The 23,138-nt window shown below is 45.4% G+C and overlaps 1 protein-coding gene across 1 annotated transcript in view; it reads left to right on the forward strand.

The window, feature by feature from the left end:
- Positions 1-208: 208 nt before the first annotated feature.
- The window catches only part of PHAX (phosphorylated adaptor for RNA export), a 74,452-nt gene continuing 51,522 nt past the window's right edge, over positions 209-23,138 (forward strand). Inside the window, exon 1 of the mRNA XM_069227241.1 lies at positions 209-417. Coding sequence (XP_069083342.1) covers positions 322-417 — 96 coding nt within the window. The 5' untranslated portion in view covers positions 209-321. The remainder of the gene's footprint in view (positions 418-23,138) is intronic.

The following is a 23,138-nucleotide window of genomic DNA, read 5'->3' on the forward strand; positions in this document are numbered from 1 at the left end:
CAAAAGCGAAGTAGAACACCCCCTCGCCCTCTGGGGTGCGCCATTTTGAATACATTATTGCAGCAGGTCTCGGTAGATTTGAATGCCTTTTAACATTGAAATGCGTTTGTTTCACTTTTCCAAAATGGCCGCGATGTAGAACCTACGTGCATAGGATTAAAACTATCGAGTGCCGCCGTCTGTTTCCATGGCTTCTTGAGCGTCGGCCTAGCGTTCATTAGAGCAGCGCTGGCGTCCATATTGGAGTGGGGATTGCTACACATTTCCCATTCCGCGGGGTGAGGCAGTACCAGCGAAGGCGTCCAGGCTTCACGGCAGAAGATGGCGGAGGTGGAGGATGGCGAGATCTCCGACTCGGATTCGGATATGAAAGTCGTCGTCCCCCCAGTGGTGTTGGAGAGGAATCCGCAAGAGCAGGTAATGAATGCTGTTAGGGTGGGAGGTTATTCCACCCGCCGCTACAGCACAAAGCAATATTCCATCCCCTTGACGGTTTCCCGCCAGCTCCTGAAGTGCCGCAGGTGGCACGGAGATCGCTTTCTCCGTAGTACGTGTGTCTAGAAATACAGTGCCCCCGTCCTCTTGGAAGACGTCCGCATCTCACGCTAGCACTTTAATAGTGTCTGTATCGCCGTTAGTTTTTACCTGCTGCTTCTGTAGGTGGCAGGCCAGGTTGCCACCTGCTGCTTTCTCTGCAGAGGCTTGTGGCCGCCGCTTCTAACAGCAGCTCCAATTACTACTGCAGTAGGTTCATGATAGCAGAGATCCCCGTCACTTAGCGCCGAGACATGCACGTGAACCTTAGTGCATACGGCAGTGTACAGATGTACTGTTTATTATTCAGTGTCGCAAAACCTTAAAAGAAGACCTTGTAGTTGACACGTGACACCTCTTGAGGCACCTACTTAATGTTCTAAGCCACGTTCACCTTTTAGGCCTGGCATTAGACAATTTTAATTACAAATCATAACAATGATTGCTGGATCATATGGGGGCCAAGGTATAACAGTTGAAAGGGGCTTGTGTTATGAGGGGCTGAAAAGAAGTCTGTCAATTTGTACGTTGCAGAGGGGTTAGTTTCGTGTGCTGTAAAGCACAATGTGTAACATACTTATCACGGATTTGTATTTTATGTAGCTAGCTCAGCTAGTCAATGCTTTTGTTTATAAGGATTTGTTTGTTACTTACAATTAATAAGTTACAATCCTAATATAGCACAATGATCTATGCACCAGCATCAAGAAGCTGCATGCAAACTACAGGACATATATTTAGGATCTTATTGCTTTTGTTACGTCTTAAGTTTTGAATTTGTGTTTCTCCACACCAAGCAATCTTTATTATAGTGCCTACCAGTATAGATGATCTGTGGATCCTACACCCTGTAATCTTCATTGTCTTGTGTAACACTTCTTGTGTGTTGATTTACACACCTACATGATTCACTGTCTCTGCATTATGTTTATATGATGTAAAGTGCTCTGAAACCTTAGCTTTGGATGAGTAGCATGCAAAAAAAGAAGAAATCATTGCTATTTAAATCATTATTAACACAGTTACTCATACAGATACATCTGACATTTTTACAGTCCATGCATCTCTCTTACACATAGGGATTGCTCAGAGTCAAAAAGCTTCCTCCAAGACCGTTTCGCTTAAGCACTCCTGATGTGATAATGAGATGAGTGCCTTTGTGCCTGTAAAGCTGGGATCTTGGTGTTGGGCTGCATTAAGTAAGTGTTCTTAAGCCAAATGTACCGCTTACTTGTCTTTGATACAGTCTCAGTTGCAAAAGCAGATAAGTCAAAAAGAAAGTCATCCATGGCGATGAAATAGCTAGAAGCAGGTTGTGCAACCACAGGAGCAGGTGCAGAGCTGATGGATGGATCCATTTGTGGTGGTTCATAGTAGACAATGTCATCTGTCGGAGTCGAGTTGGAATAATAACGTTCCATATCTCGGACAGTGTTCACCAATGAAGTGTTAACAGGAACCAGCAGAAACTCATTGTCTGGCCTCCTCCCCCCTATGCTTGAGGAGGCAGTTGTAGCATAGTTGCTGGCAGAAACATTGTTTACTGCTTGTAAATGTATAGCCTGTTTTGTAGTGGGAAGGAAGCGGGTACTAGTCGAAGGACCTCTTTGACTACTGTGTAGGATCGGCCACATGGTGGAACTTGAGGTTGTCAATAGAAACAAATCTGTTCTCATTGGAACCAGGTACTGGTGGTATGATGAGAGTTCTGGTACTGTGTATTCCCAGAACTGGAACCGGTGCTCTGTATTATGAGCCAGATTCCTTTTTCACAGTAATCTTTTCACATACTCGATCACCTGCTTTAGGAATACAGCCTGTAGATGTTCTTGGAAAATCCCTTATTTTGAAGGTGGCAGCACTGATGGATGAATTCTCATCACAAAATTGCTGTAGCTCCTGTAAAACAGTGACACGTCCATCAGTGTCTGGTGCCACCGAGCCAGATCATCAAGATCAGGGACCTACATAGGTATCCTGAAGAGGACCTTCTGGACAGATTATTTAGTGTGCTCTTGACCCCATATAGGTGATGAAGCCAACATTCCTGAACCTATAACTCTTGCTGTTAAAGATTCTTCCTCTCCACCACGCTGTTTCCCTTGGGATGATGGGGGGAAGAATAATGGAGTTGAACACCCATTGTTCCTATGGTGTCCCTCAATGCGCTAGAGGCAAAGGCAGGGCCCTAGTCCACGTGGAATGCTGCAACCACATATACACTGATAAAGACCTGCAAGTCTTTAATGACCTGCATCAGCTGACCACTATGCCATACCCATAGGAATCTAGTAAATTGTGCGTACGTCAGCTACTTGTATAGCATGCACATTGGTATGTGGTGTATTCGTGCTAAGTGTTGGCCATGTTGGTCCATCATTGCTCAAAAGACCTAATCTCCTGGGTTGTACAACACGTGGAAGGGCACCATTGAACAGGTTTTGATATTCTTGATAAGAGGGAGTTGTCTCTAAATATTGGTGAGCTCTGTACTGTTGTGGTACATTTGCTATTCTGTACGCATGAAATGTATATGTACTTTCATCATCTTCAGGAAGGTTGAAAAATGTCTGTCCTATATGCATCAAGGGCTTCCATGACGAATGTAACATCCCCGCCGTCTTCTGTTAAGCTATTGCCTAAAAGAAACTGCGTGAGCGGTTGTCTGCAGTTATTCCTGATGTCCACAGGATTTGCCATATTTGAGAATATGTTTTGGGTAACACCAATGGGGGAAAGATCCTTTTATGGTTCAAGCTTTAACAACCTACAGTCTAAATAGGTGCTCCCTATTTAGCTGAGGACGATTACCCCTAAGACCACGGACGTCCCCGTGTAATGGAACTCTGAGGTACTCGGGACACTCGTAAAATGAGTACCTACACCACTGTTGGTAGCGCTGTGTCATATGGGCTCTTGTTCTGACAAGATTGCTGGATTTGGGGCAGCAGCAACCTTGCGTTGTAGGCTACTGAATCACTCCCACACCAGTTGGCAGTTGTCGGCCAAACTCACCTGGCTCATTAGCAGCACCTTGCCAAAACCCAACAGGTAAAAGATCTGTGGCAGCCTTGCATGGAACTTGGAAAACCACTCTGGGGAAATCATGGTGAAAACAAGTCTTACCCTTTTTCTCTCCATATACAATTCTCTTACAGATACAAGAAAAGAGATGCACAACAGTTTTTAATACATTTATTGAAAAGCCTGCAATCTATGATAAAATGCATAAGCTGCAATGGTTAGGATAATGAGGAATAACAAAATCAGGATTGTGTAAATCAGAGAGGTGACTATAAACAACCCCAACATATTGTCCTATCATGAATATACAATTCCTACCTAAAAGCCTAAGCGAGAGCATGGCGATATAAGCCAAATCTGTCTGTACAGTGTCCATGAGAAGCACACCCCATCCCTGTTACCTTGGTTCAAGGTCAAGCTGTAAGTCTCCGGATCAGGATCCTTGGAATCACAAAGGCTGATGTCTACCATGATTCAAAGTATGTCATTGATAGTACTGATAATAATGCTTTCTCAGAATAGTAGTTGGCAATAAAATTAAGACAATGCCACTAAAGAAGCAATAATAAGATTAATAGCACTAAATACAGAGCATGGATACTGAATAAAAGGGCACAGGCCGCAAGCCTAAGCTAAGCTATCACTGTCCAAGCGACTAAAATGGACCCACGACAATAGCTCTCATGTTGGATCAGGCTCCAACAAAAGTGGGGCTGATGACCCTACAAGTGAAGCCTTTTGTGTTGGACCTATTTGGAAGTGAAAATCCCTCTAGTCCCCTGCAGATTGCTGATACAAACGGAGAGCAGTTAGTGTGCAGGCACTCCTGAATGCGCATGGAGCCAGCAAATTATATTGAGACAAATTTAGCATATTTCACTAGGGAAAGCCCAGATCCACCTTTTATAATAGCTGTGGTGGATCCCCCTTCATATCCTGCACTGTATACTATGCATAGTTGCAAGGGCTTTCAGTCATTCCTCTTCAACTTTGGTCTGCTGTTTTGTCAGTTGCATTTTGCTTCCAACTCCAACAGCATGGGGCACAAGAGCACACTTCAGCCATTGGCCTACCTGACTGTTAGTGACTGAATTCAACTCTTACACATATGCACATCTACACAGTATGTAGTTGTTTTCAGCACCAGGGATTACTGATGTAATGTAGGCTTTTACATTATTTGGCTTTTAGTCAGTGTGTGTGTTTTTTTTTTTTTTTTTTAACAACATTTTTTGTATGATTATTATAATACAGTGCGTGGTTTCATAAAAAAGAAAATAAGTATTACAAAGCCAAAAGAAAGTCAACATCAGAACCAATGTGCTTTGTACAACATAAATATCAAGAGGCCTTTTTTCGTGTAATACAAGCCAGCTTATTTCGCATTTTGGAACATAGTTTTCCTCTTCATGTTAAATGCGTTGTCTTAAATAATCCAGCATGCAGAGTCGTGCCAGTTTAAAGAGTTGATTTACATGTCACTTAACTTTTGAGGAAATTCTTTAAATTAAATAAATCTTGAGCTGTTATTAAAGAACTCTGCAATAAGGAGACAAAAAGGCTAAACCTCCCCCAGGCACTACAATATATACAGTGATACATTCATATATACACTGTGCAAAAATCAAAATACAAAAATATTTAATTTTATTTAAAAAAAAAAAAAGTATACATGTATAAAAATGGCAATTTCCCACGCAACTGGAGATTACATACAAAACCCACACTTTTTCTTTGGGTTTATAACTAATTCTCATTACTGATCATTGAATGGTCAATAGGTCACCAGTCCTTACTTCATTCAAATGATGTGAGAAAAGAAATGAGTTCACAATATTCCACGCATTTCAGTTGCAAAGAGTAAAAACAAAAACCTCCTTTTTCAGAACACATGTGTTGGAGATCTTCCACACAGAACTCCTAATGGCTAATATTATATATCCATCATATTAAGATAAGAACATGCCTAAAAACAAACAATAAAATTTAAGCACAATAAAAATAACTTGCCATAAACGTTTAAAACAAAATTTGCACAGAAATCACAGCTGTGATGAAATATATCCTGTACATTTAAACTTAAAATAAAACCCTCTTGGTCATAAAGAATATAACTGAAGCGATTGTCGTAAATGGATGATGTATCAGTTATATGCATAGTCCAGTTGTTGTGTAAACAAAGATCACAATTAGTCTTCTGCAACTAGGGTATTGGAGTTAAGATGATTAAATAATGTCATTCATTATCTCCCAATTTTGGATGCTCCTGTCTAACTACAGGAAAAATCATTGACATGTTACATCACTGAAAAGCGAACCCTATGTAACCAATATATGGCCTTTGCAACGTACTTACTGATTAATATTATATCATAGACTTAAAAACCTAGAAAACATTTACAAATCCTAGAGAGGGCACGCTGTTAGTATTTAAGGAAATTTGCTCACCTACGGAAACTGTACTTCCAATTTGTTTTACCAGGATATTAATGCTTCTGTTTAAACATTAACCGCTTCTGTGCCTTGGACGAGATGATCTCGTCCAAGGCACAGGGGAACTTGGGGGAGCGTTAGCGTGCCCCCGTGCACCCTCCTCCCCCCCAAGGCGGGGATGGAAGGGGAACACCTTTCCCCTCCCCATTGTGACGTCAGTGCGCGAGCGCGCGCTGATTTGTCACAGGGGCCTCCCCCAGCTTCCAGCGCGATTGAAAGAGAAATGCAAAAGCATTTCTCTTTCAATCACTGGGAGAGGCCCGGAGGGGCTTCAAAGGGAAGGAAAAGTATTTCCTTCCCTTTGAAGTCTCTCCGAGGGTTTCAAAAGCTGGATTGCTTGCAATCCGGCTTTTGAAACCCCACAAGACACCAGTTTTTTTTTTTACTGAAATTTCCATAAGGGAGCGACCCCTTGGGTGAAAATTATATTTAGACCATTTCAGATTGGCCTATTTTGATGAGGCCAATCTGCCCCCAAGGGGGGCAGAAACCACTAGACACCAGGGAGTTTTTTCTTTGCGTGAATTTCTCGCAAGGGGAGCGACCCCTTAGGGGAAAATTATATTTAGGCCATTTCTGCCCCCCTTGGGGGCAGATTGGCCTATTTTGATGAGGCCAATCTGCCCCCAAGGGGGGCAGAAACCACTAGACACCAGGGAGTTTTTTCTTTGCGTGAATTTCACGCAAGGGTAGCGACCCCTTAGGCAAGGGTCGTTCCCTGGGGGGGCAAATTTATTTTAGGCCATTTCTGCCCCCCCTGGGGGCAGAAACCTCTAGGCGCCAGGGCAATTTTTTGTTGTTGTTGTTGTTTTTTATTTTTTTAGAGATGGGGAGCGACCCATCAGGCAAGGGTCGTTCCCCAGGGGGGCAAATTGTATTTAGACCATTTCTGCCCCCCTTGGGGCAGATTGGCCGATTTTAGGTCAATCTGCCCCCAAGGGGGCAGAAACCACTAGGCACCTGGGATTTGTTTTTTGGTGCCAATGTCACGCAGGGGGAGCGACCCCGTAGGCAAGGGTCGCTCCCGGGTGGGGGTTGGGGGGGCAAATTTATTTTAGGCCATTTCTGCCCCCCCCCCCCCTTCTAGGCGCCAGGGAACATTTTTTTGTGTGGTTTTTTTTTTTGTTAGTTTTTTTTTTTTTTTTTAGAGATGGGTAGCGACCCATCAGGGTCACCCCCCCCCCAGGGCCAGCTGAGCTAGAAGCCAAACTCCACAGGTAGGCACTTTGCAAAAAACACCTCTGTTTTCTGTGAAAAAATATGTTGTGTCCACGTTGTGTTTTGGGCCATTTCCTTTCGTGGGCGCTAGGCCTTCCCACAGAAGTGAGGTACCATTTTTATCGAGACACTTAGGGGAACGCTGGGTGGAAGGAAATTTGTGGCTCCTCTCAGATTCCAGAACTTTCTGCCACAGAAATGTGAGGAACATGTGTTTTTTTTTTTTAGCCAAATTTTGAGGTTTGCAAAGGATTCTGGGTAACAGAACCTGGTCCGAGCCCCACAAGTCACCCCATCTTGGATTCCCCCTAGGTCTCTAGTTTTCAAAAATGCACAGGGTTGGTAAGTTTCCCCTGGTTGCCGGCTGAGCTACAGGCCAAAATCCACAGGTAGGCACTGTTTTCTTTCAAAAATTTGGATGTGTCCACGTTGCGCTTTGGGGCGTTTCCTGTTGCGGGCGCTAGGCCTACCCACACAAGTGAGGTATCATTTTTATCGGGAGACTTGGGGGAACGCTGGGTGGAAGGAAATTTGTGGCTCCTCTCAGATTCCAGAACTTTCTGCCACAGAAATGTGAGGAACATGTGTTTTTTTTTTTTAGCCAAATTTTGAGGTTTGCAAAGGATTCTTGGTAACAGAACCTGGTCCGAGCCCCGTAAGTCACCCCATCTTGGATTCCCCTAGGTCTCTAGTTTTCAGAAATGCACAGGTTTGGTAGGTTTCCCTAGGTGCCGGCTGAGCTAGAGGCCAAAATCTACAGGTAGGCACTTCGCAAAAAACACCTCTGTTTTCTTCCAAAAATTTGGATGTTTCCACGTTGTGCTTTGGGGCGTTTCCTGTCGCGGGCGCTAGGCCTACCCACACAAGTGAGGTATCGTTTTTATCGGGAGACTTGGGGGAACGCTGGGTGGAAGGAAATTTGTGGCTCCTCTCAGATTCCAGAACTTTCTGCCACAGAAATGTGAGGAACATGTGTTTTTTTTTTTTAGCCAAATTTTGAGGTTTGCAAAAGATTCTGGGTAACGGAACCTGGTCCGAGCCCGCAAGTCACCCCATCTTGGATTCCCCTAGGTCTCTAGTTTTCAGAAATGCACAGGTTTGGTAGGTTTCCCTAGGTGCCGGCTGAGCTAGAGGCCAAAATCTACAGGTAGGCACTTCGCAAAAAACACCTCTGTTTTCTTCCAAAAATTTGGATGTGTCCACGTTGTGCTTTGGGGCGTTTCCTGTCGCGGGCGCTAGGCCTACCCACACAAGTGAGGTATCATTTTTATCGGGAGACTTGGGGGAACATAGATTAGCAAAACAAGTGTTATTGCCCCTTGTCTTTATCTACATTTTTTCCTTCCAAATATAGGAGAGTGTGTAAAAAAGACATTTATTTGAGAAATGCCCTGTAATTCACATGCTAGTATGGTCACCCCGGAATTCAGAGATGTGCAAATAACCACTGCTCCTCAACACCTTATCTTGTGCCCTTTTTGGAAATACAAAGGTTTTCTTGATAGCAATTTTTTACTCTTTATATTTCAGCAAATGAATTGCTGTATACCCGGTATAGAATGAAAACGGACTGCAGGGTGCAGCTCATTTATTGGCTCTGGGTTCCTCGGGTTCTTGATGAACCTACAAGCCCTATATATCCCCGCAACCAGAGGAGTCCAGCAGACGTAACGGTATATTGCTTTCAATAATCTGACATTGCAGGGAAAAGTTACAGAGTAAAACGTAGAGAAACATTTATGTTTTTTTCACCTCAATTTCAATATTTTTCTTTTTCAGTTGTTGTTTTCTGTAGGAAACCCTTGTAGGATCTACACAAATGACCCCTTGCTGAATTCAGAATTTTGTCTACTTTTCAGAAATGTTTAGGTTTCTGGGATCCAGCATTGGTTTCATGCCCATTTCTGTCACTGACTGGAAGGAGGCTGAAAGCACAAAAAATTGCAAAAATGGGGTATGTCCCAGTAAAATGCCAAAATTGTGTTGGAAAATTGGGTTTTCTGATTCAAGTCTGCCTGTTCCTGAAAGCTGGGAAGCTGCTGAGTTTAGCACCGCAAACCCTTTGTTGATGCCATTTTCAGGGGGAAAACCACAAGCCTTCTTCTGCAGCCTCTTTTTCCAATATTTTTGAAAAAACGAAATTTTCCCTGTATTTTGGCCAATTTCTTGGCCTCCTTCAGGGGAACCCACAAAGTCTGGGTACCTCTAGAATCCCTAGGATGTTGGAAAAAAAGGACGCAAATTTGGCTTGGTTAGCTTATGTGGACAAAAAGTTATGAGGGCCTAAGCGCGAACTGCCCCAAATAGGCAAAAAAAGGCCTGGCACAGGAGGGGGAAAGCCCTGGCATCGAAGGGGTTAATATCTGCATGTACTCTGTTTTTAAAGCGAACAAATAGGTGTTGCTTACTTTTGAAAACAGGCAAATAGATGTTCTTTTATCAAAAGAATTTTAGCACAAAGTTTAAAGTAAGACTTTCCAGGGAGCAATACTAGGTCTCAATACATAGTACAATTTAAAGTACTGAGAGCAATGTCCTCACCAGGATTTTTAAAAGGATTTTAGGTCTGTAGTGCAATATGAATCAGAATGTTGCAATGCCATATATTGTTTACATAGGGGCCTTTGGTCATTGATGTACAAAAAAAGAATACCAGTGTGTTACAACAGTCACGAATCTCCAAGATTGGGAGAGAGATTAATGTAATTATTTAATCATGGTAAATTCCATCATCTAAGTGCAGATGACAAATGTATGTCTTTGTTTGTAGAATATCTTTGAGAATGTATATAGTGTCAATGATATGTCATCCATTTATGACAATGCTGTAGTTATGGTCTACATCATAAGGGGGTTTTTATTTTAGGGTTAAAAGGGCAGGATATAAATCAACAGCTGTGACATCTCTGCAAGTTTTGTATTAAGCTTGTATATAGTTGTCACATTTTATGTGTGCTATTGGGCTATTTAAAAATCCTAATACAATGTATTTATAAAAACCACATAGGAACCCTGTGTGGCATATTTCCAACTGTTTCCTGATAAAGGTGGTTGTTATTGCTCTTCAGCACAGAAACACTTTGAAGAATATTGTGAACTAATTTCTTTTCTCACATTAATGCACTGAAATAAGGGCTTGTGACATATTCACAGTTGAATGCTAAGTAATGAGAAATAGCTATACATCCAAAGAAAGATGTGGGTTTTGTATGTTAGCTACTCTTGAAATTGCCATGCTTAATACATGTCTATATGTTTAGAAAATGATAAATAATATTTTTTGTGTATTGATTTCTGCACAGTGGATATACAAACAAATGTATCACTGTAGATCCTTTGGTACCCAGTGGAGTTATATGTTTTTGTGATCTTTAGAGACCTTTTGCCCTTGGTGTAGCAGGGTTACCCTGATTTGTTTTTGAGTGGTTAGAAGTCAAACATAGATTTAGGGAAAGTATATTTTGTAGATTAGGAGCCAGTAGGTAAAATCGTCTATGCAGGGACTACGTGCTGCAGGGCAAAGGTTTATCTGAATAAAATAAAGGTGTAAAACAAAGTTCCCTTACTAGCATTTGTTTTTTGAAGATTAGAGTAGAGGTTGGGTGGGGCAGATGGTCACAAAAAGAAATGCAATGATATGTTCGACAGGTGCACTGAAAACATGAATAACAGAAACCACTGTACATGGGTATGGTACAATTCAATAGTGGTATAGTGAAATATGATAAGTAACAGGACTTGGATAATCCAAGCGGAAAAATAAGCCATAGATTGGACAGGTAAATCGAGGGTATCTCAGAGAGAGAGACATATTATTATTTTTTCTCCTCAGTATTATAAAGCTGAATATGACCGACCCACGAATGACAGAATTGTTTTTTTTTTTTTTTTTTAAGAGTAGCAGACGAGTTGGGACGATATTCTATATTTTGAGCAGTAACTGCTTAAAAGGAATATGTTAAGTTAATATGTAAGAAATCTTTTATGTGTGGTCCCCTTGAACTTTATGCCTTTTACTAGATCGTATATTTTTCCTGATGTTAGACCTCCTGTGTACTTTAACCTTGCTAACCAGTGGTAAAGCACCTGTGCTCTTCTTTAGATATCATAGAACTGGCATAGTCTTAATTGGTTTATTTAACTTTATTACAAGTGTACCCAGGGCCTATAAGTTAAATCTTTCTAGTGAATTGTAACACACTGCAGTGATACTATAAAACTTGACTTCTGGCTTACCAGTGTAGCCTAAATGTAGCAGTCTGTAAAGTGCAATTCGACCTGTCATCAACCCTTTTTGATAGGTCAAAACCTCTCTCTTAAATATAAATCCTCCCCCTATGTGGGACTTGTCACCCGCAAAGCAGGGTGCCTGATATTGAAAAGTAGGACATGAAGAAATGTAATGTTAATATGCCTTTACAGTGACCAGCACAGAAAAGTTATCTTTCACTGTGGCAGACCTAGCTGTCCAAAGCAGAACACTAGGGTAGCAATTACAAATCCTAATATTGTATTTTGGGAATGAGCTATACAAACAATTAAATATCTATTTTTAATAGTTACTAAAATCTAATTGTAGTCAGATTTTTATAATGCATATTAAGGGAAAGTAATTTTTATAAACCCTTTCCCTGCCTGAAGTTCTTGGAGGATACATTTGCATTTGCTCTCCCACTCCTGTCAGCTAGTAGTAAGAATTTGAAAAGGGTGCAAAGTGCCTCCTCGGAGCAAACAGTAGACTGCTCTGAATGGGCAGAGATGCAACCTCTGAACCTATCAGAATATGCAGATTAGGGCTGTGCTCATCCTTTTTGATATTAGTGTCTAAACCTGTTTGACAGGTCTGCTGGGTGTATATAGCACTCTGGGGCACACGTGAAAGGAAGGAGCACAGGATGCCAAAACTGTTCTTGTGTATTTACTGCTTGGTTGTTGGAAAACCCTACTTTTAATGAACTAGACTTCTGTCTCTCGGTTTTACGTAGAACCTTGATGGTGCACTTGAAAGGAAACCATGCCAAAATAATTCTTGTGTGTATACTGTCTGGTTGGTGGAAAACCATGCTTTGTTCTTCCATACTTCTGTCTTTTTAGTTTATTGAGGGTACAGTGACGGTCCCAAACTGGATTTTTATGTTAAATGGGGGAGGACACTAGTATTACCATAGTCCATTCCCCACACACACCCCAAGCACTCGGAGACAAAGTTTAGGGTAGCTGAAGACTTTCATCAGGGGCTGGCCCTGGTAACTTTTACCCCATTGGTTAGGGTGTGCCAGGAATCATTACTACCCACTAACGTTCCAGACGTAAATGTGGCACCACTAGTCATCCACTTCAGAGCACCTCTGGACCTAAGGAAAAACAAGAGGACTGGACTTGCTGTCTGTGACCCGAAAGGGGCCCTAAAGGACTGGACCTGCTTCCCTTTTTCCTGGGGCAAAGAAGATGATTCCAGGTGTCAAAAAGCTGATTCCTCAAACCACCCTCCTCCTCCCCCCCCCCCCAATTCACGCTACAGAGATACATTAAGCTATAAGAAGCCATTTCCTAAAACTGACAAGCTGACCAGTAGCAACTGGACCTTGAATGGATCCTGCTGTTGGTCTCTGCCGGACATGCTGTGATCTCCTAGTTGTTTCACCTAAGGTCCTAGAGGACTTTAGAATTGTACTCCTGTGGTGGTTTGAGATTTAAATGACTAAGCCAAAAGGTAAAATCTTTGACAAGGACAAACCTGGTTAGTGTATTGGATCTGCACTACAAAAATCATGAAAATGTTACTGGACCTGCAGGTTAAGTAACTTAAATGTACTCAACCTAAGTGTAATGTACTTGACCCATAAACGGGTCTCAAATTGTGTGATCCTAGGCAAATAGTTTACACAGTTGCCTTTCTTTCTTAATTTTCACGATTGCACCTTCAAATATGTGAGCTCAGCATTTCTTCAGTACAAAAAAACCCTTTTGTTTGATTAAGTAGACTAATGTTTGCTGGATGCATCCGAAGAATTAGCCCACATACCCATGAGGTCTAGCCCACATAACCTAGGACTTTTTAGTTTACTAACAACATTGCCATAAGGGCAGGAGTGTTTCTCAGTTTGTTTAAACTCTCAATTTAAAAAAATATAATACCAAACCATGATATGATGATGTATTGTCATCTACACAGTAAGTTTCCAAGAAATGTCCAAAAACATCTCCACTAACTTGCAGCTTTACTGATAAAACTATATAGAGTATTAACAACCTGTGAAAATTGAGTTTCAGAAAACATCCTTTGTACATCAACATGTGAAGTATTCTGATTTGTTTTCATCCTATTAAAATATTTTTTCATCACACAGAAATATAAAAAAGGGCTTTCACAACTACTGAAATATATTTTAAAATGTTTGCACAGTTGACTTAGTCATTTAAATGTTGTGTATTAGGAAAAACCTGACACCCTATATCCTTTTATTTTACATTCTAAACAGCAGGTCACACAGTTCACCTCAGAAAGTCTTGGAACTCTGCAGTCAGAAGGAAAATTCATTGTAAGAAAAACTGACTTTTGACCTCTGTCTGAGAACACAGGGCAAATGTGATATAAGAACAAGATTTAAAGGCATCTTTTATTGCCCTTCCACTTTTGAACTGAACAGAACACCTGTTCAGTGTCAACTCCTGCAAGTGGATATTTCAAGCCCTGTACAGTGGCCTTTGACTATCATTGGCGCTTTGTGCTTCTTGCCAGTATTTCTACTAAAAACCTTAAAAATTGATATCACCAGTTATCACCAGTTCCCCGTATTAGAAGTTTGTCATTTTCTTTATTAATATGTACTTTATTTTTCTAAATTGGTTTGGGATTTTTCTTGTGTTGCGTTTTGACTTTATAACAGTTTTGGTACTGCTGAAACACATTACATTTCTCGATTCTGTGCCATAGCTATTAGGGGATTGAGTTTAGCTTAATTTAGTGACTTTAGGGGTTAACTATGAAGGATTGTGATTTATTACTTGAGGTGTCTAGTTATCTCCCTCAACTAATATTCCAGTTTCTTACAAATTAGATGGTGTGAAAAATGTAGAAGATGCTGAGAAGAAAAGAGTCTCCGCCTTAGATGCAGGCCTTGAAAAATCATGAAAATGTTACTAGACTTCCAGGTCAAGTCACTTGAGTAGTCTACTCAGCTATAACTGTAATGTACTTGACCCGTAAAAGGGTCTCAAAATGTGGGATCCTAGTCCAATATTTTAGTTTGCAGAGTCACCCTTTTCTTCATTGTCAGATGTGAGTGCACCTTAAAATATGTGAGCTCAGCATTTCTGCTGTACAACAAAAAGTCTTTGTTTGATTAAGTAGACTAAACGTTTGGTCCAGGTATGAAAAGAATGTAGCCTACATATAAGGAACACATGGTCCATTGCTTGCCTCTTAGTTTACTAATATTGCAATCATGGCTGTAGTGTTTCTCAGTTTATGTGTAAACACTCATGTTTAACAAATATATCACTAATGCATGATGTGGTTGCACCCTGTCATTTACAGACAGAACATTTCCAAGAAATGTCCAATAACCTCCCCACTAACATGCAGCTTTACTGATAATACATTATGTAGTTTTAACAATCTCTGAAAATCGGGCTTAGGAAGACATAATTATTTGCTGCACATAACCAAGTAAAGTGTTCTTATTTGTTTTAATCCAATTACAAGTTCTTTTCATCACACAGAAGTACAAACAATGGACTTTCACAACTACTGAAATATTTGGAAATGTTTGTACAGTTGACTTAGTTATTTAAATGTTGTGTGTTGGGAAAAACCTGACAAAGTCCTGGAACTCTGCAGTGAGAAGGCAAATTAATTGTAAGACAAACTGGCTTTTGACCTCTGTCTCTGAACTCAGAGCAAATGTGACTAGAATAATATTTAAAGGCATCTTTATTGCTCCTCCACTTTCTGACTGAACAGAATACCTGTTCTTTGTCAACTGGCCAGAAGGGGCAAGTAGGTCCTAAAAATAGCTCAACCTGATAAAATATGACTCACCATAGTGAGTGAACGAGTAGGTTTTGTGACGCCTGAGATGGGTTAACGTAAGTTATTGTTTACCTGCCCATACCTCCACAGCCTTAAGTCATTCAGACGGGAGCTGGCAGAGAGTGTTTGTGAAAGATTGAAATGCATATTTTTATGAAAATGATAATCGGAAAAGGAACTGCTTGACACTTAAAGAATAGTATAAACAAAATATCGGTCTCTAGAACTGAACCGTAGCTATAAGAGAATCATTAGGAGAAGGAAAATACAAGTGGTAAGATGATTAATGGCATGAGCGTGATAGGAGCAAATTGATGCTTGATTATGTTTACTCTAATCCCATATAACTTTGTCCTTCGTGTAACTAAGATCTGTCGTTAGTGCCTGCAGACACGGACTGTCCATTAGCCTAGAGCAGGTGGGCAAAATTTAAGCCTCTCATTGGTTCGACTTGAAGTAAAATTCAGTTCCTTAAGACATACACATTTTAATATACAGCTTTGGAATTTGTCTTGCCTGAAACCCAGGGCATAACATCGTTTGTGGTCAAGGCCAACACATTTTCATATTTATTTTTTCCACTGGACTAATAGGTCCCCCCTATGCACCACAATCCTGTCAAAACAGGACTTTCACTCATCTCTTGAAACCAAGATTGGGGAGCGGAGCGTTAACCTCTCCCGACTCCGTCAACACCTCCATAGCACAGTGGAGAGGGTCACGGAAACCAAGGGGTGGCTGTTGGTGGCCGAGGACACTACCACATCCCTTTGAGCTGAACTGATGTCCCCGACAGCGAGTGGTCCTCCTGGAATCCAGGGCAGAGGATGCTGAGTGCAGGTCCAGATACCACAAGGTCCGCATAGTGGGGGGCACAGAGGGTTCTGAGGTCCCCCACCCCACTGCCTTCATTGGTTTCACTTCTGGGTCCTGCAAGACCCCCTATCGTCTTGCTTTGTGTTTACGAGAGAGCACACTGGTTCCTGGCACTGAGGATGCCTCCATGCCGATCATTGCCCAGCTTGTCAACTTTATCGATTGGGACACAATCCTGCGATAGGCCCGCAAGAGGGTAGACCTGCTCTGCAATGGTCAAAGAATCATGCTGTTCCCCGATTACACATTAAAAGTACTGCAGTAGTAGCCCACCTTCAAGGCAGGCTGCTACCCAAGCAACTTAAAAAGGACAGTAGGTCTCAATGGACCTAGGTCTCAATGGACCTAGGTCTCAATGGACAGTCCTATCCTTTTATCCAGGGTAGGGGAACCTCCCCCTGTTTGTGTTTGACAGGGCTGTGTTATGGTTTTGTTTTTAGGTCAACAGATGCTTTAAGGGGAGGAAGTGTAGGGTGGAGGGGAGGGTATTGGATCTGGTGCCTGCCGGTTACACCACCACCGGTACTGCATTGGGGTATTCATATGTTTAATTTCCAGTTACACAAGCTCACGGTTAGGATCCACTTCGACACCTCTCCAGTGAGGGCATACGCACGTTGTTCAACTTCTCAGTATAACAGACAATGGCAGGTCATATAAGGGAGCACAAGATCGTCACATGGAACGTCAGTGGCCTCAGTGATAAAATCAAGGGAGGGGCAGTGATGGCGTATGGGAGGAGGCATGCCCCCATGGTGGTCCTTCTTCAGGAGACCCACCTACTGGGGGACCAGCTGCTCCTTCTTGGGCTGCTACGGCTACTCCAGCATTTTCCATTTAGGTTACACAAGGGGATCCACGGGGGTGGCCGTATCGCTGCACTGCACCTTCGTGCTGGTGGTCAATGCAGTACACAGGGGTGTGGAATTTTTAAAATAATTAACTTGGCCAAGGGACACAAAGCTTATGAGAGCTACATGTCGTGAAGAATCCACTTGTCCCACCTACTTCCTACATCAATTATAATGGCTGACGCAGAAACATATATTATGTTTTTATTTTGTTTTATTAAACCAATAACTATTCAGTGCTTTGTAATCATGCTAAAGATAAACTTGGAAAGCAGCTACATTATTCCTATTATTCAAAAGTATAGACATTGTATAGGAATACAGCAGTAAATGATCTTGCATGACAAAGCAAGCTGCTCTAAGACTCATTATTGACAATACTTCAGTAGTTATGACAGATGTGGCCTCTTATGTCTGCACACATGTTTTGTGCCTCCTGTTGTAAGCCAGAGATCAATAGCACTGCTGGGGACATAGTCCTCAAAGTTGGGCCCTTCTATTGTAAGAAGCATTAGATCTTGGAGAACATCTTGATTTAACCGTGTTCTTAGTGGGTTCTTAATGACATTCATTGCAGAGAAAGCACGTTCAGCTTCTGCTGTAGACACACTAAGGGGGTCATTCCAACCCTGGCGGTCAGTGTAAAAGCGGCGGCCAACCCGCAAACAGGCAGGCAGCCAAAAAAGTGGAATTCCGACCCTGGCGGGAACCGCCAACACAGCCCGCCACCTTAACACTCCGACCGCCACGGCGGTACAGACAAGCAGCGCGGCGGTCACCGCTAACAGACAGGCGGCAGACAATGTACCGCCCACCCTATCACAACTCACCAATCCGCCACCTTTTCCGGGGCAGGAGCCCCGCCGATAAAAACACGGCGGAAACAGACTACGAACGGGAAAACGCTCACCTCTACACACTCCACGAGGAATCTGGACTGCATGGAACCAGAACTACACATCCTACCAGCTATTGTCTACCTGCTCCTCTACCAGGAGCACGAACGCCGGCGCAGAAGACAACGGTGAGTACTGCACCTACGACACAGGGGAGGGGGGAGGCAAAAAATTACGGGGACACACATACGCCACACACCCACCCCCACCCTCACCCACTACAACACACACATCAATGCAGAGCAACAAGTCAGAGTGACACCCCTCAAGCCCCCTGGAAGAATGCAAAGACAAAATAAAATGATCATTAAAAATGAAGTATATTATAGCATAATTGAAGTTAAGTGAAATATGAAATATATAAATAAAATATATTACATCATGAACAATATATACATAGGTCAAAAGTCCGGCCCATATTGGCTATCATCCATTGTTCGTGGGCCAATGGGCCTAAACACATGGGCAAAGCCCACACACGAGACCCGATTCCATTGGAGAGAACACTGCAGGGGCATCAGATAGTAAAACTACAGGCACCTCAGGGGGAAGGGAAGGGGGGGCACCTCAGCCAGTTGAGTCCACGACGCCAGATCCACGAGGGGCCTCCATGCCCACTGTACCATCCTGGGGAGTGCAAAGCCACAGTCTCACAAGTCTCTACAGTGGGTGGGTTGCCCACTGTACCATCCTGGGGAGTGCAAAGCCACAGTCTCTCAAGTCTCTACAGTGGGTGGCTTGCCCACTGATCCATCCTGGGGAGTGCAAAGCCACAGTCCATCAAGTGGATTACAGACTCCACTGGTTCTGGAGGAGGCATGGTGCTCAGAGTGCTTCGTGAAGCCCTGGCCGACACAGATCCGGCCCTGCCAATGGGCCAGCGGTGCTTGAGATGAAGGGCCCAGCGGAGCGGAGCGGAGCGGTGCTTGAGATGAAGGGCCCAGCGGAGCGGTGCTTGAGAGGAAGGGCCCAGCGGAGCGGTGCTTGAGAGGAAGGGCCCAGCGGAGCGGTGCTTGAGAGGAAGGGCCCAGCGGAGCGGTGCTTGAGACGGCGGTGCCCAGCGGAGCGGTGCTTGAGACGGCGGTGCGGAGCGGTGCTTGAGACGGCGGTGCCCAGCGGAGCGGTGCTTGAGACGGCGGTGCCCAGCGGAGCGGTGCTTGAGACGGCGGTGCCCAGCGGAGCGGTGCTTGAGACGGCGGTGCTTGAGACGGCGGTGCCCAGCGGAGCGGTGCTTGAGAGGAAGGGCCCAGCGGAGCGGTGCTTGAGAGGAAGGGCCCTGTTCGGCGGTGCTTGAGAGGAAGGGCCCTGTTCGGGGGTGCTTGTCTTGAAGGGCCCTGTTCGGGGGTGCTTGTCTTGAAGGGCCCTGTTCGGCGGTGCTTGTCACAGCGGGGCCCAGTTCGGCGGTGCTTGTCACAGCGGGGCCCAGTTCGGCGGTGCTTGTCTTGAAGGGCCCAGTTCGGCGGTGCTTGACATGTGTTCCCAGGGAACCAAATCGGGCCAATATTTTCCGCTCAGTCGCCATCCGACCTTTCGCTTGCGGGGCCCTCCAGTGCTGGAGTCCTGGGCCCGTGGGTGTCCTCCTTCACACCTGAAATCGGGCTGGTGGGGCCCTCCTGGGCAGCTCGCCTGCTGCCAGACTTGTCCGCCCTGCTGCCCTTGCCCTCCTTCGCCGATTCTCTGGGGCCCTTGCCTCCCTTTGTGGATGTGCCAGGTGACGGTGCCAGGGTAGTGCCTTTGGGGGCTGCCGTCTCTGGCCTCTCGCGCCGGCCCTTCCCTTTTTTAGTTTTTTTCCCAGGGGGTGGGCTGGCTGTCCCCTTGCTGCTGGCCGATGTTGCTGCCCTAGAAGCTGGTGGACTCCAATAGCCCTGGACTATGGTCCTTGTAGGTGCAGGGCTTGTGGTGGCTGAGGTGCTGTTTGGACTCTTACGAGATGGAGGGGGTGGGTCAGGTGATGCAAAGAGGTTAATTTTGGAGAGGAAAAACTCTTTAGGAGCAGTGGGAAGGGTAGGTGCAGTGGGTATGGGAGTGGAGGAAGAGGATGTGGTTGTAGGAGAGTCAAGTGTGCTGTCTTTGGGTGCAGGTTGTGACGGAGGCTGTCGTGAGGTGGATGGCTGTTGGGTGGGTGGCTGCCTGCGTTTGTGTGGTTTGGAAGAGGGGGTGACAGACACACTGGGAGAGGACACAGGGGACGTGTAAATGGCAGTGGGGGTGGTGACTGCACGTGTGCGGAGTGTTCTGGTGGGTGTGCTGGTGATGGACGTACTGGCTGATGGTGGTGTGCATGCAGGTGTGAGTGGAGACGTCACAGGGAGGGAGGAGGGAGACGAGGAGGAGGGGGACACAGAGGAGGCAGTGGCTGTTGGCATGTCTGCATGTGGATGTTGCATGTGTGAATGCTTGTGTGATCTGTGGTGCTTATGTCTGGATGAGCTGCCCTTGGGTGTTGATGTGTGTGCAGGCTGGTCTGTAGGTGTGGCTGGGATAGGCAGAGGAACAGGGGAGTGGGACTGGGATGAGGAAATTGGAAGGGGGAGGCAGGAGGCAGGGACAACGGCTGCCATCAGTGCTGAGGCCAGAGCGTTGAACGATCGCTGATGGGCAGCCTGACCTAAATGAATGCCCTCCAGGTATGCATTGCTCCGGTGCACCTCCCTTTCTACACCCTGGATGGCATTCAAAAGGGTAGACTGCCCAACAATGAGCGTCTGTAGGAGGTCAATGATCTCCTCACTGAGGGCAGCAGGGGTAACTGGGGCAGGGCCTGAGGTGCCTGGGGCGAATGAGATGCCCGCCTTCCTGGCCGAGCGGGCACGGGGCGAACGCTGAGGGGCTGCTTGGAGGGTGGAGCTGGTGCGCTGGGTGGCGGCTGTACCTGTTGTAGCGGTGGGCACGGATGTTGCCGCCACCACAAGGGAGCTCCCTTCCGAGGACGTGTCTGTGTCGCTGACGTCTCCACGGGTCCCCGTTGTGGAGCTCCCCTCGCCCTCCGTCTCACTGGTGAACTCGGAGTCGTTGCATGGCCCTCCGGGGCCATGTGAGATGCAGCTCCCTCGTGCTCTGATGCCACTTCTCCTCCGCCTGATGATGCTAATGCACACATGAACAGGAAGACCAAAAAAAAGGGGGGGGAGAAAAAATGACATGTTGAGTGCATGCATTGGCGACACCGTTGGCAGAGAGGACAGACACAGAAGCCCCCTGCACTACGCCGCACACTCGGTGTACACTACTCAATTATTGTGACTTGGCCTACAAGCCTATGGACGACAACTGCACACATAGGTGACCCAGGGCCATGGATAGCTGTACTTAGCACCCTACAGAGGTGGGGGGCGGGGGCACAGGACCATGCCTTACGGAGGGGCCCAGCCTACAGAAATCGCCCTGGCCTAGAGATACCCACAGCCCTCCTCCCCCACCCAGACACCTCCACTGTGCGCTAACATAGCAGAATGTGCTGATACTCACCCCCTTGTGTTTGCTGTGATGTCCTCACGCGCCCATCCAAATCAGTCACCGCCAGGATCCGGGACATCAGGGGGGTCTACGTTGGGAGGCCATCCCCAGCAGAGCCTCCGTGATCTTCCTGCTCCCGCGGCGGATGTCCTCCCACCTATTTCGGCAGTGGGTGCCCCGTCTGTTGTGGACCCCCAGGGTCCAGACGTCCTTGGCGATGGCACGCCAAATGTCGATCTTCTGATGGGCGCTGACCTATGTGACATGGACAGGGTGGGAAAATAAATATAATCATTTTCTGCATGGTCGATGTGAGTGGCCCCCCCTCCCCAACCTTGCCATATGGCACATGCTCTCATCTGTCGTGCGATGCATGCCTCATTCGCTCCCCTCCCCACCATCTTTCATCCACCCCACTCAACACAGGCATTGCCCACAAAGCATGGTCCCAGTGTACTTACCTGTTGGTCTGGAGGACCGTAGAGTAGCGCATACTCGGGGAGGACCCCATCAACAAGTTTCTCCAATTCCTCAGATGTGAAGGCAGGGGCCCTTTCCCCAGTCGCAGCAGCCATTGTATCTTCCAGTCCGAGGTCACAGCAGCACTTGCAGTATAGGTCCTCTCCTGTGGATGATCAGGTCTCGAGTGATTAAGCAGATAGAAAATGGCGGTCACGCCCGCAGCGGTGCGTACCGCGACCGCCGGCGCACATCGTCATTGGCTCCTGAGACCCATAGGGTTCAATGTTAACCAATGCTTCGACCGCCTACCGCCACGGTGTGCCACGCCAGCGCATTGACCTCACATCCCATTGTCACACTTCACAGGTCAGGCAGCCGCCATTTCAAGGGCCCACATGGCTTAATTTCTACTGCGTCACACAGGCCTAGGCCTTGCATTGCCACTCATACAAGCCATTCAGTGCATAGCAAATCGTGTTCTGTGCAAGCTGTGGTTACGTACCTGTGGGTTGCTTGACTCTGTGCTCCATGTTGTCCTTCCTAGGCACCGTCCGCTGGGACTTGCGAGGAGATGGAGGAATGTTCCCGTGTACAGACCGCTGGTGGACCTGTCAACAATGGAAGAAAGACCTGTCATACTGACATACAGACTTGACCGAGCCACTATACAGGAACTGTGTGCCCAGCTGGAGCCAGACCTGATGTCCCCCATTCGCCAACCCACAGGGATTCCCCCTCTGGTGCAGCTTCTGTCAGTACTCCATTTTTTGGCAAGTGGATTATTCCAAACAACAGTGGCCATATCATCAGGGATGTCTCAGCCTATGTTTTCTAAGGTTTTGTCCAGAGTGTTGTCTGCCCTGATGAAATACATGCGGAGCTACATTGTTTGTTTTCCCTGAGGTGGGCGATTTGGCTACAGTGAAGGGTGATTTCTATGCCCTTGGCCATATCCCCAACATCATTGGTGCCATTGATGGGACCCATGTGGCTTTGGTTCCCCCCAGTGAAAGTGAGCAGGTGTACAGGAACAGAAAAAGTTATCATTCGATGAATGTCCAGGTGGTCTGTTTGGCTGACCAGTACATCTCCCATGTAAATGCCAAGTTCCCTGGGTCAGTGCATGACGCGTACATCATGCGAAATAGCAGCATCCCTTATGTGATGGAACAGCTACAGAGACACCGTGTGTGGCTAATTGGTGACTCTGGTTACCCCAACCTGTTGTGGCTACTGACCCCAGTGAGGAATCCCAGGACAAGGGCAGAGGAACGGTACAATGAGGCCCATGGG

Source organism: Pleurodeles waltl, chromosome 1_1 (genome assembly GCF_031143425.1).
Source record: "Pleurodeles waltl isolate 20211129_DDA chromosome 1_1, aPleWal1.hap1.20221129, whole genome shotgun sequence".
NCBI lineage: Eukaryota > Metazoa > Chordata > Amphibia > Caudata > Salamandridae > Pleurodeles > Pleurodeles waltl.